Source organism: Protobothrops mucrosquamatus, unplaced genomic scaffold (genome assembly GCF_001527695.2).
Source record: "Protobothrops mucrosquamatus isolate PMUCROS unplaced genomic scaffold, P.Mucros_1.0 scaffold3871, whole genome shotgun sequence".
Classification (NCBI taxonomy): Eukaryota; Metazoa; Chordata; class Lepidosauria; order Squamata; family Viperidae; genus Protobothrops; species Protobothrops mucrosquamatus.
Window position 1 is genome coordinate 84,532 of NW_015389821.1, and position 14,058 is coordinate 98,589.

General features: G+C 41.4%; 1 protein-coding gene across 1 annotated transcript in view; it reads left to right on the forward strand.

The window, feature by feature from the left end:
* Positions 1–13,825, forward strand: part of LOC107298318 (monoacylglycerol lipase ABHD2) — a gene marked incomplete at its 3' end in the record, with an annotated part of 19,237 nt that extends 5,412 nt beyond the window's left edge. Inside the window, exons 4-7 of the mRNA XM_015827691.1 lie at positions 7,145–7,320; positions 10,319–10,486; positions 11,553–11,736; positions 13,733–13,825. Coding sequence (XP_015683177.1) covers positions 7,145–7,320; positions 10,319–10,486; positions 11,553–11,736; positions 13,733–13,825 — 621 coding nt within the window. The remainder of the gene's footprint in view (positions 1–7,144; positions 7,321–10,318; positions 10,487–11,552; positions 11,737–13,732) is intronic.
* Between the last annotated feature and the right edge of the window lie 233 nt (positions 13,826–14,058).

Genomic DNA, 14,058 nt, shown 5'->3' on the forward strand with positions numbered 1-14,058 from the left:
TCAGGGGGCGGAACCACGCATGCACGGCGCTCCCGGGCAGGGAAAGTCCTCGACTTACGACCGGTTGGGTAGTCCTCGACTTATGACCGGTTTAGTCCTCGGCTTACAACCAGTTTAGTCCTCGACTTACGACCGGTTTAGTCCTCGACTTACGACCGGTTGGGGTCACAGCATTAGAAAGGTTGAGAACCACTGATGTAGGGGTTAACGAGGTAAGAGGAAGCAAGGTACAAAACTGGAAGCAACTTCATCAGGTTAAGCTCTTTCTTGACGTTCAAAAAAAGCCTTGCCTTACGAACCTCTTCCCTACACTAAGTGAAATTTGCTTTGCTTAATTAAAAGTGCCTACTTTACAAAAGTCTACAAATCCTGGAGGGAGAGCCCAAAATTGACGTGGCTAAGTGAGACATTTGTTAAAGCGAGTTTTGCCCCATTCACTGGAAGTTTTTAAGAAGAGACTGGACAGCCATTTGTCCTAAATGGTATAGGGCTTCCTGCCTGAGCAGGGGGTTGGACTCGATGACCTCCAAGGTCCCTTCCAACTTTATTATTAAGTGAATCAGTGCAGCTGTTAAGTTAGCAACATGGTAGTTAAGTGAATCTGGCTCCCTCATCAACTTTGCTTGTCACAAGGTTGTAAAAGGGGATCCCATGATCTTGGGACGCAGCGACGGTCCCAAGTATGAAAAGGTTGCCAAGCATCTGGATTTTGGTCAGATGATCATAGGCATGCTACAAAGGTCGTAAGTGCTCATAAGTTGCTTTGTTCAACGCCATGGTAACTTTGCACGGTCACCAAACGAACTGTGGGTAAGGTGAGGTCGACCTGTACATCTGAAACCATCAATTCAGCCAGGATCAAGGTGTGGTTGACTTGGAGAAGCTGCAAAACCACGTCTTGAAAGGAAAAAAAAAAAGCACTTCTAAAGGCCTATACCTGAAGTTGAAATTCAGGTAGGGACTAAATCGGCCAGTCTAATTATAGACTAAATTGTTTTGTTTTGGATATTTGAAGGAGCGGTACCTATTTGCCTTAGGAAGTCTTGTGCAATCTCAAGACTCCCTTTGTAGTTGGTTGCCAAGCCTCTGGTTTCTTTCTTTTCTTTTCTTTTCTTTTTTGCATTCCTGTGCTTCTGAATGGCTATGAAAATATGTCACTAACACCTGTCTATTTCACATTCTGCCCTTGAACCATTTTGGGGAAGGGGATAGCTGTGATGTAGGTTACGGCTGCAAATATTCCTTCTTATTACTATCACTTCTTACTAGTTGACAGTGGTTTTTTTTTTAATGTGTTCTGGAAGATCTTCCAAGGACTTACTTTAGTCTTAACCTGATGATAATGTTCACTTACAGTGCATGCTTTCGAGTGTTTTGCAGTGCTTCACTTAGGGCATTACTCAAGAGATGCTTATGATGTGAATGCTGCTGCGGCAGTTTAAGAAAAAAAGGGGTAATTAATTAAAAAACAAAAACTTACCAATTATTTAAAAACGTCCTGGGTCTTTTCAGATGCAACCCTTACAACGCCTTGTGTAAATATTTTGTGCTTTATGTTTTACGTTTTCATATCCTGAATAGTGATTCTCCTGTGTCCCTTTGGAGAAAAAAAAAACCTGTTGGTGCTTTTTCCTCTCTGAATATCTCCCATTTATCGCCGTTTAGAATTTAAGCCTCAACCAGCAGCCCTCTTCAGACATTTTAAAACTCATTCCACTTAATATTGCATGGCAAGAGAATAAGGCTATACGTTTTAATTCCAAGTAACAAAAGCCCCCTGAAGACACAGCCAGCTTGTGCAAACCATCCACTGTTTCTTATTGCCAGACAATGAATGCCTGCCTGGTGCTTTCTTTGGAGAAAGTTTACTAATTGGATTATCCAGTTTTGCTACTGATATCGAGAAGGTTTTCACTTGTATTGTGTGTCGGCAGAATACAGACTGATTACTGCCTTTGCCCCATGGTAATCTGAGTGCATTGTGAAGAAAAGTCCCCTCCAGGCCTCTGAGTTTGGTGTGTAACCATATGCATACATGAAAATAACCCTATTCCCCTCTCCCATCTGTGCTTAGAAATAACAGGAAAGCAGTGTTGGTTCTTTGGGCGGTTGCTGATTTGAAAACCCACACTTTATGCTAACTTGTTATTTGGCTATTGTGTCTGAATTCATGGAACACTGAACCACAGTGAAACGCTCCACTGCTTCAGGGAGGCCGTTTAGCTCTGGTTTTGTATTACGCTTCTACAGGTTTTTATGCTATATCAGTACTTGTTTTACCTCTTTCCTTTGCCGACTGCTCCAATTAGTTATATTATGTCAGTGGTGGCGAACCTATGGCACGCGTGCCCGAGGCGGCACTCAGAGCCCTCTCTGTGGGCACGCGCGCCACGCCACGGAGATGGCAACTGTCCCTCTTCAGCCGGCGCCCGCTAACTCGCCGAGGTCCCACATGGCCAGATGCATCCCAGCACCCATGCGTTTGCTGGCCTTTGTGTGCGGGGGCCGATGGTGTCAGGCAGCAGCCGCCCCGGCCCCTGCCTCACCTTGCCCTGTGACAATGGCACCCCTGCCCTGCCTCGCCTTGTCTCGCCTCACCCAGCAGGACGAGCCTGCTGCCCACCGCCCCACCTGCCAGAGACCCCCCTGGATCTCCCCCAACCCTGCCCGGCCCCCACAGGCGTCCCTCCCCAGGAGCAACATCGAGGTGATCATGCCCACCTTGGCCACACCCACCCAGTCTACCATGACCACCACAGCCACGCCCACCCAGTGGGCCACGCCCACCTGGCGCCCGGTGATAAATAAGTGGGTCTGGGGTTGCAGTTTGGGCATTCGGTCTCTAAAAGGTTTGCCATCACTGTATTACGTAATGGCTCTTTATTTCCTAGCTATTTGGTGCTTTCCCATCCCTCTTTTGTGTCTGTGTACGTGTCTCCCAAAGAACATCATACCTCATCAGCTGCAATGTTTTTGAGGGGGGAACAGATAAACTTTACACGTCATATCTGCAGTTTTGATGATGATGATGATGATTATTATTATTACTGTTAGTTTTTACATTATGTTGATATTAACTGCAGAATTAGTAACAATTTGTTTACCTTTAGTAGTACATTATACCTTAGAACTAAAATACTTCCTGGCATGGCTCCCTTTTCTCCTGAAATGAACCAATTACTTTTTAACTTTTCTATTTCTGTATCCTCAGGAACAAGTGATTCTTATGACATCACAAATAGAAGTCAGCATGTTCTGTCCTTTACCAGAACGTTGAACACAAAATTCCTACCCTAACCCACAAGCAAAAGCATAATATTGTGTTACATTTGCTCATCCATAGATCTGGAAGGCCTGCTTCTCATAAATCTTTTTTCAAGGAACCAATTTTGTTCCTGAACAATGTCTGCATTATACAAGTAACTGAAACTAAACTTCTGTCCCTTCCAATGGGTTTACATTTAGCTAAATCTTTTCCTTGTGAGCTAGCAAAAAAAACCAATAATAATAATCACCCAGCAATATGTTGTATAATTTTTTAATTAGCTGGATCCGTTGTACTTAATACTCAAGACTTTAACAGATAAAGTAATTCTAGGAGTTTTTAAAACACCTGCATTTAGACACCTTCAGAAATGATAAATTATACAAAGTGTGGAACAGGAATTTTTTTTTTGCTACGATTAAACTTGGGGCAGAATGCATGGCATTTTAATTGCTGTGTTTCATGGTGGAAATTCCAAGGATCTTATTGAAGCTTAGGAGATTTTACATATTTCTTCTAGCTTGATCTAACAAATGGATAACAACACATGTAACAACAACAACACATGTAACAACAACAACAACAAACTGTACTTTTCAGTTCTAATGAAATCAGCTTGTGAAGCAGTCAAGTTTTTTCAAATAGGCACGTGAAAAATAGCATTTTCGGGGCACAGTTGATGGGATTTAATTCTCTTTCCACCAACTCAGTTATTACATTAATCTGGCTGTTTGTTCTGGGTTACCTCCAATTCATTCAACAATAGTTAATGCTGGTCACAAAGTAATAAAACTGCAAACAGCATGCAGTAAAGGTCTGAATATCCTTAGCATAATTAGCAAGACAGTGTCATTCCCCCACCCACCCCCTTAGCAGAATACTTGAATAATAGGGATGTCCCAGACAAGGGGTTCCAAGCATGATCCACCCATTTTTTGGAAGCCTTCTGGATTGAGGTTCTTGATATCCATGTGGCATTCAAGATATCAATGCACCTTCATGATATTTCAGAAATCTTGAAAGACTTGGCTGTTCTGGTTAGGGTGCTTGAGATTCTGGTAAGGTTATTTGTAGGTATGTGTCAGCCAGACTTGCCAGTGAAAGATGTATGAATGTCTCTACAAACAAATAGGATAGAATTACAATCCTAGTGATCCCACCGCCTTCACTTTATTGCAGTCAGAGATTCCATGACATCACAAATTCCTTGGATAAGTGACCAGCTTTTTTTCCTCTTTTTTGTTCCTTGTGTCTTCTGCAGGCTCTTTTCATTCCTTTTTGTATGCATGCCACTCTGTTACCCACCGAGCATTTCTATATTCCAACTGTCTCAACTTTTATTCCCCTTTCGTATACTTTGCTAAAGTTTATCCTAATGCAAAAACACAAATAGAAATGAAACAAAGCTAAAGAAAAAATGAGAGGGGGGGGGAAGGGGATGAAGGGGGTAGAACTATATAAAATTTGATGTATTTATATGTTATAGAAAAGTAATGTAATTGTTTTTTCTTTGAGGAGATGGTCGGCTAGTACCCCTAAACTGCATCCGAAGGATGTGGAAAAGAAGGTGATGGGATGTGTAGGATAGTTGGGAAGGAAGAAGGAGGAGAGAGGTGTGGGTAGGAGGGGAAGGAAGGAAGAGGGAAGTAGGTAGGAAGGTTGAGGGAGTGAGGGTGGATGCAGGGGGGGGGACTGCCGATCATTTCTGAAAATATACTTAATAGGTTTTCTTTGTTTGTTCTTTTTTAATGAAGTACACCACATTTGTATTATTTGTTTAGATGTTTATCTGAAAATTAATAAAATTTGCAAAAGCAAAATGAGAGGTGCCGAAAGAAACTGACTTCTGATACTTTTTTTTAATGCAACAGAAAACAAAAACAAAAAAAGTTACAGTCAACCCTTTGTTTCCTATTTTTCTATGACAAAGTTTCAAGCCATTTCTACAGCAGCGTTTGAAGTCATTTCTATAACAATGTTTCAAGCCATTTCTGTAACAAGCATTTCAGCTTTTCCTCCCGATAATGAGGATGCTGATTACTTTACAAGCTGCCTTCAGGTTCCTGAGCAACGTTGACTAGCTGTTATTTGACAGAACATTGCTGCATGAAGTGCATGAAGTGCCCAGCGTGACTGTCCTGCCCCATAAATTCGATCTAATGTGGAGCAGTACAATTAGCCGCCCGTGCCAATTTCCTTACTTGCACTCAGTCCAATTTGCAGGATCCAAAGTTTTTGTGGATGGCAAAAGCAGCATCTTATTGTTGTGACTCAGGGCCCATCTGTTTGCATACGTGTGCATCATCCCCAACACATGGACCGAAAAGATGGAATAATGCTACTTCCATCATTTATCCCTCTTGCAGATGCCTCTGTTTGCAATCTTCTGGTAAAACTATATGGGGTGTGTGCATGCATGTGTGTGCATGCCCGCCTCCTGCAAAATCTGTAATCCTTTCAGTGAGATGCACCAATCCAGTATGCATATGCTTCAGGTTTCCCTGAAAACCCTTGCATTGCTCTAAGGAGAACTTTATATGATATTGAAAAGGTTATGCTTTGGATTATTTCATAATACTTCCAGAAACTGAAATTTTTCTCCCTGGCCCAAGAAATTAGTCCTGGAAATATTGTACTATTGCTTGGNTTAGCATGTCTATTATTCAATTTTCAGCCTTAAAATTAGCAAGAAATTCCAAAATGCCGAGGCTTATGGCAGTTTTCATATATTTCCCCTCCATCTGTAGCCTATGGTGAGCTCCCCTGTGTCCTGAGTGCTTAGTCTGTGTAACTCCAAATATCACAGAATGCCTGGAGGAGTCTTCCCTTTCCACTCGTTGAAAATTTTCAACATGACAGTACTGCAGTAGGGGTGGAAACATTTTGAAACATGTTCTACAGATAGAATGGGAATGTGGATGTGATATCTCCATCTCCTACTTGTAAATATCCCAGAGGCTTTTGATTGAGCTCTGTAAGAGGCAAAACGTTAGACTAAAATGGCTCCTGGCTTGGTCAATGGGGCCATTCTTACGTATTTCTTAATAATTAGCCTCTAAAGAAAGCTAGTCCTATTTGATAGTTTGGAAATGCTAGCCAGGTGTTTTTCTGGCAGGATGGTATTGTTGAAAGCGATATCCCTCCATTTTTAACCTCTTCATTTCCTCTTCTTTATCATTTCCCCTTTAGTATATCTGGAACTATAAATTTTAAGATAAAGGGCCATCTGTTTTAGCCCCAGTTATGGCACTTTCTTGATGAGTCTAATACATATGTTGTTTGCTCTCTTAAAAGATGCTGCTTTTGGAAGTGTTTTTTCAAAGGTCACTAAATTATACCCAGTCCTCAGATTTGCCATCTGTTGCCCCTTGGCTCTTAACTCTGACCTCTGCTATTTATTTGAGCTATCTAGATTGTACATTAACTTAGATAAACATTTGTGTCCAAGATGGCTTGCTAATAAAGATCTACCTTTATTTATATGGCTTGTCTAGAAGTAAACAATTGTGTCCAAAGTAACCTGCTAATAAATTAAAGATCTATTTTTATTTGTTTATATTGCTTTTACAGAAGTAACCATTTGTGTCCAAGGCAGCCTGCTAATAAATTAAAGATATTTGTTTGTTTGTTTGTTTATATTGCTTTTATGAATAATGTCTATGGAATTGTAACTCTGAATTATTACAATGATATCTTGTACTTTGGTTATTCCTTTATTTTCTCCCCTATTTGTTTCATTTTTTTAAAAGCACTTTTTATGTGTGGGGTTCCTTCCCACCACCTTTCTTTGAAAATGTAAAATGTTAAAGATGTGTCTTAAGGCAAAAAGCACACCTTTGCCTTTGTTTCAATCCGTGCCTTTTTCCATTTTCTCTTTAGGTACATTCCACCTTTGATCTGGGGAAAGAGTGGGCACATTCAGACTGCCCTTTACGGGAAGATGGGGAGAGTAAGTTCACCACATCCTTACGGGCTTCGCAAGTACCTCACCATGTCAGATGGTGCCACAGCCACTTTTGACCTCTTTGAACCACTAGCTGAAAACAGCAGCAAAGGTTAGCCTGTGCCTATCTATTCTTTCTCGACCCGGAAGTTTGAGTAAATATTGGCAGAAAATACCGGCTGCAACATTTACTCCCACGGGAGAGACTGGAGATTTATTGGGTTTATAATTCTGGCCTAAGTTTCAGCTTTTGGTCTGGTGGCCTGACTTTTGAACCTCTGGCCCAAGAGCTGGCTAGGTGGTGTGTACAAATACGAGATTATTTTTATAGCCCTCAGATAAGAGGCATTGCGTCAAGAGTTCTTTTTTAGGGCTAGAATGTCAAATGTTATTCCTGTTACTCATAAAGATGACTCCTGTGAGATAGGCGGCTATATACAGATAGTCCTCAACTCACCAAAGTTCATTTAGTGACCGTTCCAAGTTACGACGGCACTGGGAAAAAAAGTTATGGCCATTTGTCACAGTTAACCTTTGTAGCACCTCCGTGGTCATGTGATCAAAATTCAGAGGCTTGGCAACCGGTTCGTATTTTACGACCGTTGCAGTGTCCCGGAGTCATGCGATCCCCTTTGGCGACCATCTGACAAGCAAAGTCAATGGGGAAGACAGATTCACTTAACAACCGGGTCACTAACTTATCAGCTGCAGCGATTCACTTAACAACAGCGATTCACTTAACAACATCTCCGAGACCGCCTTCTGCCACAGATTCCCTCCCATAGACCGGTACGCTCCCACAGAGTGGGTCTCCTCAGGGTGCCGTCGGCCAAGCAGTGTCGGCTGGCGACCCCCAGGGGGAGGGCCTTCTCTGTGGGTGCCCCCACCCTCTGGAACGAACTACCCCCCGAGATCCGGACGATTCCGGACCTCCTTACTTTCCGCCGCGCCCTCAAGACATGGCTTTTTCAGCAAGCGGGCCTGGCCTAGGGAGGATTTTAAATTGGGTTTATTTTAGGTGTAATTTTTAAATAATACAACTTTAAATATTTGGTTTTAATTGGTTTTACTTCGGTGGGGTTGTAGGCGTGTCTATGTTTTTAATATGTTGTGAGCCGCCCTGAGTCCCGTCGGGAGAAGGGCGGGATATAAATCAAAATAAATAAATAAATAAATAAATAAACTGTGGCAGGAAAGGTCGTAAAACGGGGCAAAACTCACTTAACAAATTTCCTGGTTTAACAACAGAAATTTTGGGCTCCACGGTGGTCGTAAGTTGAGGACTACCTGTCAATCAATCAATCATTCAATCATGCTTGGGATTAAGGTCTGTTAAATAGACTGTAAAGACTGGGATCCCCCCCACCCCCGGTGAGGAGCTTAATTAAATCTGAAAGCTGTTTTGTTTGCTTGAGAGAATTCACCCTAATCTTATACGTGAAGTTGTCCGTTGGAAAAGGAAAAGACGCCATTGGGTTTGAAGTATCCAGGTGTATTGGAAACTTCTGCCCGATGTCTAAAATATGGTCCTCTCCAGGGCCTTCCTTTTGCCAAAACAGCACGTGGCTAGTTCTTGCAACAGAACCTCGAACAGCAGATGCTTTCCAAAGTAACACTCTGCTCTTAGCTGTAGCTTAATTATTGCTTTGAAAGTATTATTTCCTCTTCCCCCAAAGGATACCATACTTTCCATTTGTCACACAGGCGTGAAAAATACAGACCAAAACCAAATCCCTTCTCCTCCGGTCTTCTTTCTCCTTCTCCTAAAGAATATTCTTGAGAAGGGAAAATGTCATGAGGCATTCACGTGAAGTGTTAATACCACTTTACAAGGCCTTGGTAAGGCCACACTTGGGATACTGTATCCAGTTTTGGTCACCGCGATGTAAAAAAGATGTTGAGACTCTAGAAAGAGTGCAGAGAAGAGCAACAAAGATGATTAGGGGACCGGAGGCTAAAACATGTAAGGAATAGTTGCTGGAATTGGGTATGTCTAGTTTAACGAAGAGAAGGACAAGGGGGGACATGATAGCAGTCTTCCAATATCTCAGGGGCTGCCCCAAAGAAGAGGGAGTCAAGCTATTCTCCAAAGCGCCTGAAGGCAGGACAAGAAGCAATGGATGGAAACTAATCAAGGAGAGAAGCAACCTAGAACTAAGGAGAAACTTCCTGACAGTGAGGACAATTAACCAGTGGAACAACCTGCCTCCAGAAGTGGTGAATGCTCCAACACTGGAAGTTTTTAAGAAGAGACTGGACAGCCATTTGTCTGAAATGGTGTAGGGTTCCTGCCTGAGCAGGGGGTTGGAGTCGATGACCTCCAAGGTCCCTTCCAACTTTATTATTATTATAAGTAATACAAGCCTCATTCATAAGAGGTTCAGAGCAGCTAATCTTACTGATAGCTTATCCCAAGTTGCTTTAAGACCACCACCTCCAATTTGAAGCTTCTCAGAGGTAGTGGAAGAATTCCCTGCTCACAGAGCCAGTGACTGTGACAGCTTAAAGTTAGAGTTCACATTTGACAGGCATCAACTTAGGAAAACCGCTTTAAAGCCTTTCTGAGAAAAAACAGGAGATAAACATTCTGGTGTGTGTGCATGCATGCTTTTATTTTCCCCTGGTTGCTGCTTGCTTGCAGAAATTAACTGAAAAAAAGCCTAATGAACCTGGCTATGAGATAAATAAAGAGAGGGGATAAAAAAATTCTTTCTGGAATTTTAACAACTAGTCACATTTAGAGAAGTCGTCTTTGTCAGCGGCTGCTAATTGGAGAAGTTGTTTTCAGCGATGCTTGCAGTAACTTGTCAAAATAAATTCTGGGTCATTTTAAAGAGCTTGGGTAAACAAACTGAAGTTGCGTCATGGATGTCGTGTTTCCTCTCTCTGTGTTGTACTGTGGCATAATAAATTGCCACATTCTGAGCAAAAGTATGTGTGTTTGAGAGAGAGGGAGGGGGTGGAGAGAGAGAGAGAGAGAGAAGAAATGTAAAATTTGCTTTGTTCTGAAATTAGTCTCCCTAGATTAAAGTTAGCGAATGAAATGTCATTTTGCATCTTCCATATCCAACTTCTTAAAATTCTCCCTCTCCGATGTTTTTATTCTCCAGAAGATATCACAATGGTCATCTGCCCTGGAATAGCTAACCACAGTGAGAAGCAGTACATCCGAACCTTTGTTGACTATGCTCAAAAGAAGGGCTACCGATGCGCTGTGTTAAATCACCTCGGGGCCCTTCCAAATATTGAGCTGACTTCGCCACGCATGTTCACGTATGGTAAATATTGGCTCACTCTTCCGTCTTCCTCCTGTCAGCGTTAGTTCCTTGCATGCCTCTGTTCCTAGTGTCCAAGGTACGGGTGGGTCTAATTTGATCAATGGCTCAGCTCACACTTTTACAGTAAGCCCTAATGAGCTTTGCTTGGTTTGCTCTGACCATGTGAATCCAATCAGGATTGTGGTCTGTTAAAAAATTTTAAGTATATATTGTTAAATCATGCTAAGGAACAAAATATGGCAGAAGGTTAATTCAATGAAAAAAAAAAGACTTTTTTTCAACATGGGCATGTTTCTATACGCATGAAGAGAAAGGACAGAGAGAGCTGTTTTCTCCTAGGAATATACATGCAATGCCATAGCATCAGTTCCTTTAGCTTGACTCAGGTTATAGTGCCAGAAAACAGAGTGAGACATAGCTTGCTATAGGACTCTTGGAGAGTAGCACGCTGATACTTCTTAAAACCCAAAGGATAGGAGTTAGCACCAAAGGAAGAATTTGTTTTTCCATTGAAATCTTGTTGGTTCCTGCCATTCCTTGTATCCTGTTGTTTATGATGAGTATGTCAATTCTCTAGTGTGAAGCCTTTGGCATCACTTTTTTAAAAAAAATTAATTATAGTCTGTAGCCTCAGGAGATTATTCTGGAGTGTTATTGAGCAATCAAAATGTTACTGTAATGTTCTGCCCTATCTTCCATTTCTCTTATGCTTTATTTACCCATACTCAGGTTTGACACTTGAAAACAAAATCCTGGTAGAAAGGATTTTGCCTGTTATGCACCTGAATAGATAGCAGCTTGATTCCAGCCCTAAAACATTGTACATATAACTTTCCACAAGTTCACACCTTTAAGCTGGAGGACCCTGTTGTTCTCCAGATGTTGATGAACTTTGGCGTCGAGGAGCTGAAGCCGGTATGGCCAGTGCTAAGGAATGTTGGGCCTTGGCCATATCTTGGGTTTCCCACCATACCTATTGATCAAATGTATTAATATTGCTCCTGATGTGGACTTCCAATTCCCAGAAATTTCCAGCCAGCATGTCTTTCTTTTCACTGTTTCATAGGTTGCACCTGGGAATTTGCCGCTATGGTGACCCACATCAAGAAGACATATCCTCAGTCCAACCTTGTTGTTGTTGGCTTTAGCCTGGGTGGAAATATAGTGTGCAAATATCTTGGCGAGTCCCACATTAACCAGGACCGGGTGCTCTGTTGTGTCAGTGTGTGTCAGGGGTATAGCGCATTGAGGTGAGTTGTCTTCTGAGCAGGAGGACAGTATGGTTGCCATTGTGTTTCCCCAAAAATAAGCCTGGGTTTTATATTAATTTTTGCTCCCAAAGACTAGGGCTTATTTTTCAGGGGAAATATGGTCTTATTTGGGGGAAAATATGGTACTAAATGCATCCGTCTGGCTGACAATCTTAACTGGGGCTTAATTTTGGGGTGGGGCTTATATTACAAGCATCCTGGAAAATCACGCTAAAGTTTATTTTCCGGTTGTGTCTTATTTTCGGGAAAACATGGTAGGTGCTTTTGCTGAGGGTAGAGGAAGTAAACCATTTCTGCATTTCTTGTACCGAACTGCCTCTTTCTAGTCCTTTCGCAAGATTCTGTCTTTTCGGAAATTATGACATTAGGAGGCAACCTTCAGTAGTAATCCCAAATCTGTATCAAATGCAATAAAGCAAAGACTGCAATCAGACTAGAAAATCTAAATATATTACAGATAGGAAATTATTATAGAAATATAAAAGGAATTAAAAGATCTGAAAGAGTAAAGACAGTTGCCTGCTGCTGGAAAGAAAATACTACTTCTTTAGGAGGGTATTTTATTTTTCTTGGGCAAAAACCTCAAGTGATTTTTCAGTCTGGTTTGGTTCAGTCCAACACTAACAGGAATACAACCATCATCTTAATCTGTCCAGTATTGGTTTATCATCCCAATACACGTATTTCATGGGTTAAAAACCTCTCTTGTGTTTGATTTCAATTTGAAAATGGCTAATTTGGCCCCAAATGCTATTGAAATCCACTGCTACAACTCCATCGTAACTAAATAAAAAGTAGACTGGCCAAAATTAAGGGGCTTTATTTTAGAAAGATTATACAGCATATAGATCTTATTAATGTACCAAAAGCACATTAATTGTCCAGTAGAATTGAGCCATATCCATATTAAAAAATATATCAACTCAGTTTGACTCTTAGTTTCTCACAGATTTTATATTTCAGGCGACGAAGTGGCCGAAATTTTGTCCAGATTAAATCTTGAAAAGCAATAGGATTAGAACAGTGCAAGCTTTATATTTTACATCTTATTTTGTCCGTCCTCAGACTTATCAAATTGAACTGGAGGAAAGTGGGAGGATACTGTACTTAGTGGGAAAATGGATCTGACACCTTATGGCAAACACCTTGATAAGATGATGTTGCATGTTCCATACGTACGCAGTTAAGAATTTGGAAGACCATAATATAACACAGAAAAATTTTGCTTAAACCAAGTAATTGGTCTAAGTGATGATGTAATGTATTCCCTGCCCAAACCTGGCTACATATCAAAAGAAGCTTTCAAGTCAGCTTCTGTATTGATCTGTACGTACTTGGCCAACTTTTGCAACGTCTGATCCTCCAGCTGATTTTAGAAACGACACTTTGAGACAATATAGGACCATGTACTCTTTTCGTAATTTTTTCTTTTGCAAGTTTGTTGGCAGCTTCATATTCCTGTTTTTGAGGATATTGTTCCCTCTAATGGTTGACTTTTTAATAGCACTTCTCTGTCATTGCCTAAGCTGTGGAACTACGCCTAATCCTCAACACATGCCTCTAATGGAGATTGCCCTCTATGGTTGTTAAAAGAACACAGACAGCATTGTTCATTAGGGCCTGGTTTTGCCCCAAACCAGAAGTGCCAGTTTTTAGCAAAACTCTGCCGAAACTCGGTCATGTGCTTGCAGGATGGCCATCAAGGCAGCCATGTCGCTGAGGTACAGCCACATGACCGTGGGTGGGGTGACAGCCATCACTTCAGAATCAGGTCGTACCTCCCCCTTTTCAGATAACTCGTAACTTCAGATGGTCGCTAAGCAATCAGTTGTAAGTCGAGGACCACCTGTGTTGCTAGCCCCTAGGAAAAGATTTAAAGGAGTGATGTTGCAAGTTAGCGTCTTGTCACCATGACCGGACAATAATGTTCATTAACTGGGTTTTATTTATTTATTTTCCTCTCTACCATTGTTAGGGCCCAGGAAACCTTCATGCAGTGGGACCAGTGCCGGAGATTTTACAATTTCCTCATGGCGGACAACCTGAAAAAAATAATCTTGTCTCACAGGTGTAGAAATATATCTTATTTTGCTCTAAATGTACGGCATGCTGTGTTGGGTGGATTGCAATTTTTACCGCTCCAAGCTAGTTAGTTTTAATCAGGTTGGATAGATTATGTACTCGATTCATCTGGATGAAAACTAGGGCATTTAGCTTAAGAGATAGTCTGTTATGACCGGAGACTGGAAAATAGAATTTTTTTAAAAAAATATCTTTTGGCACATTTTTAGATCAGCAACT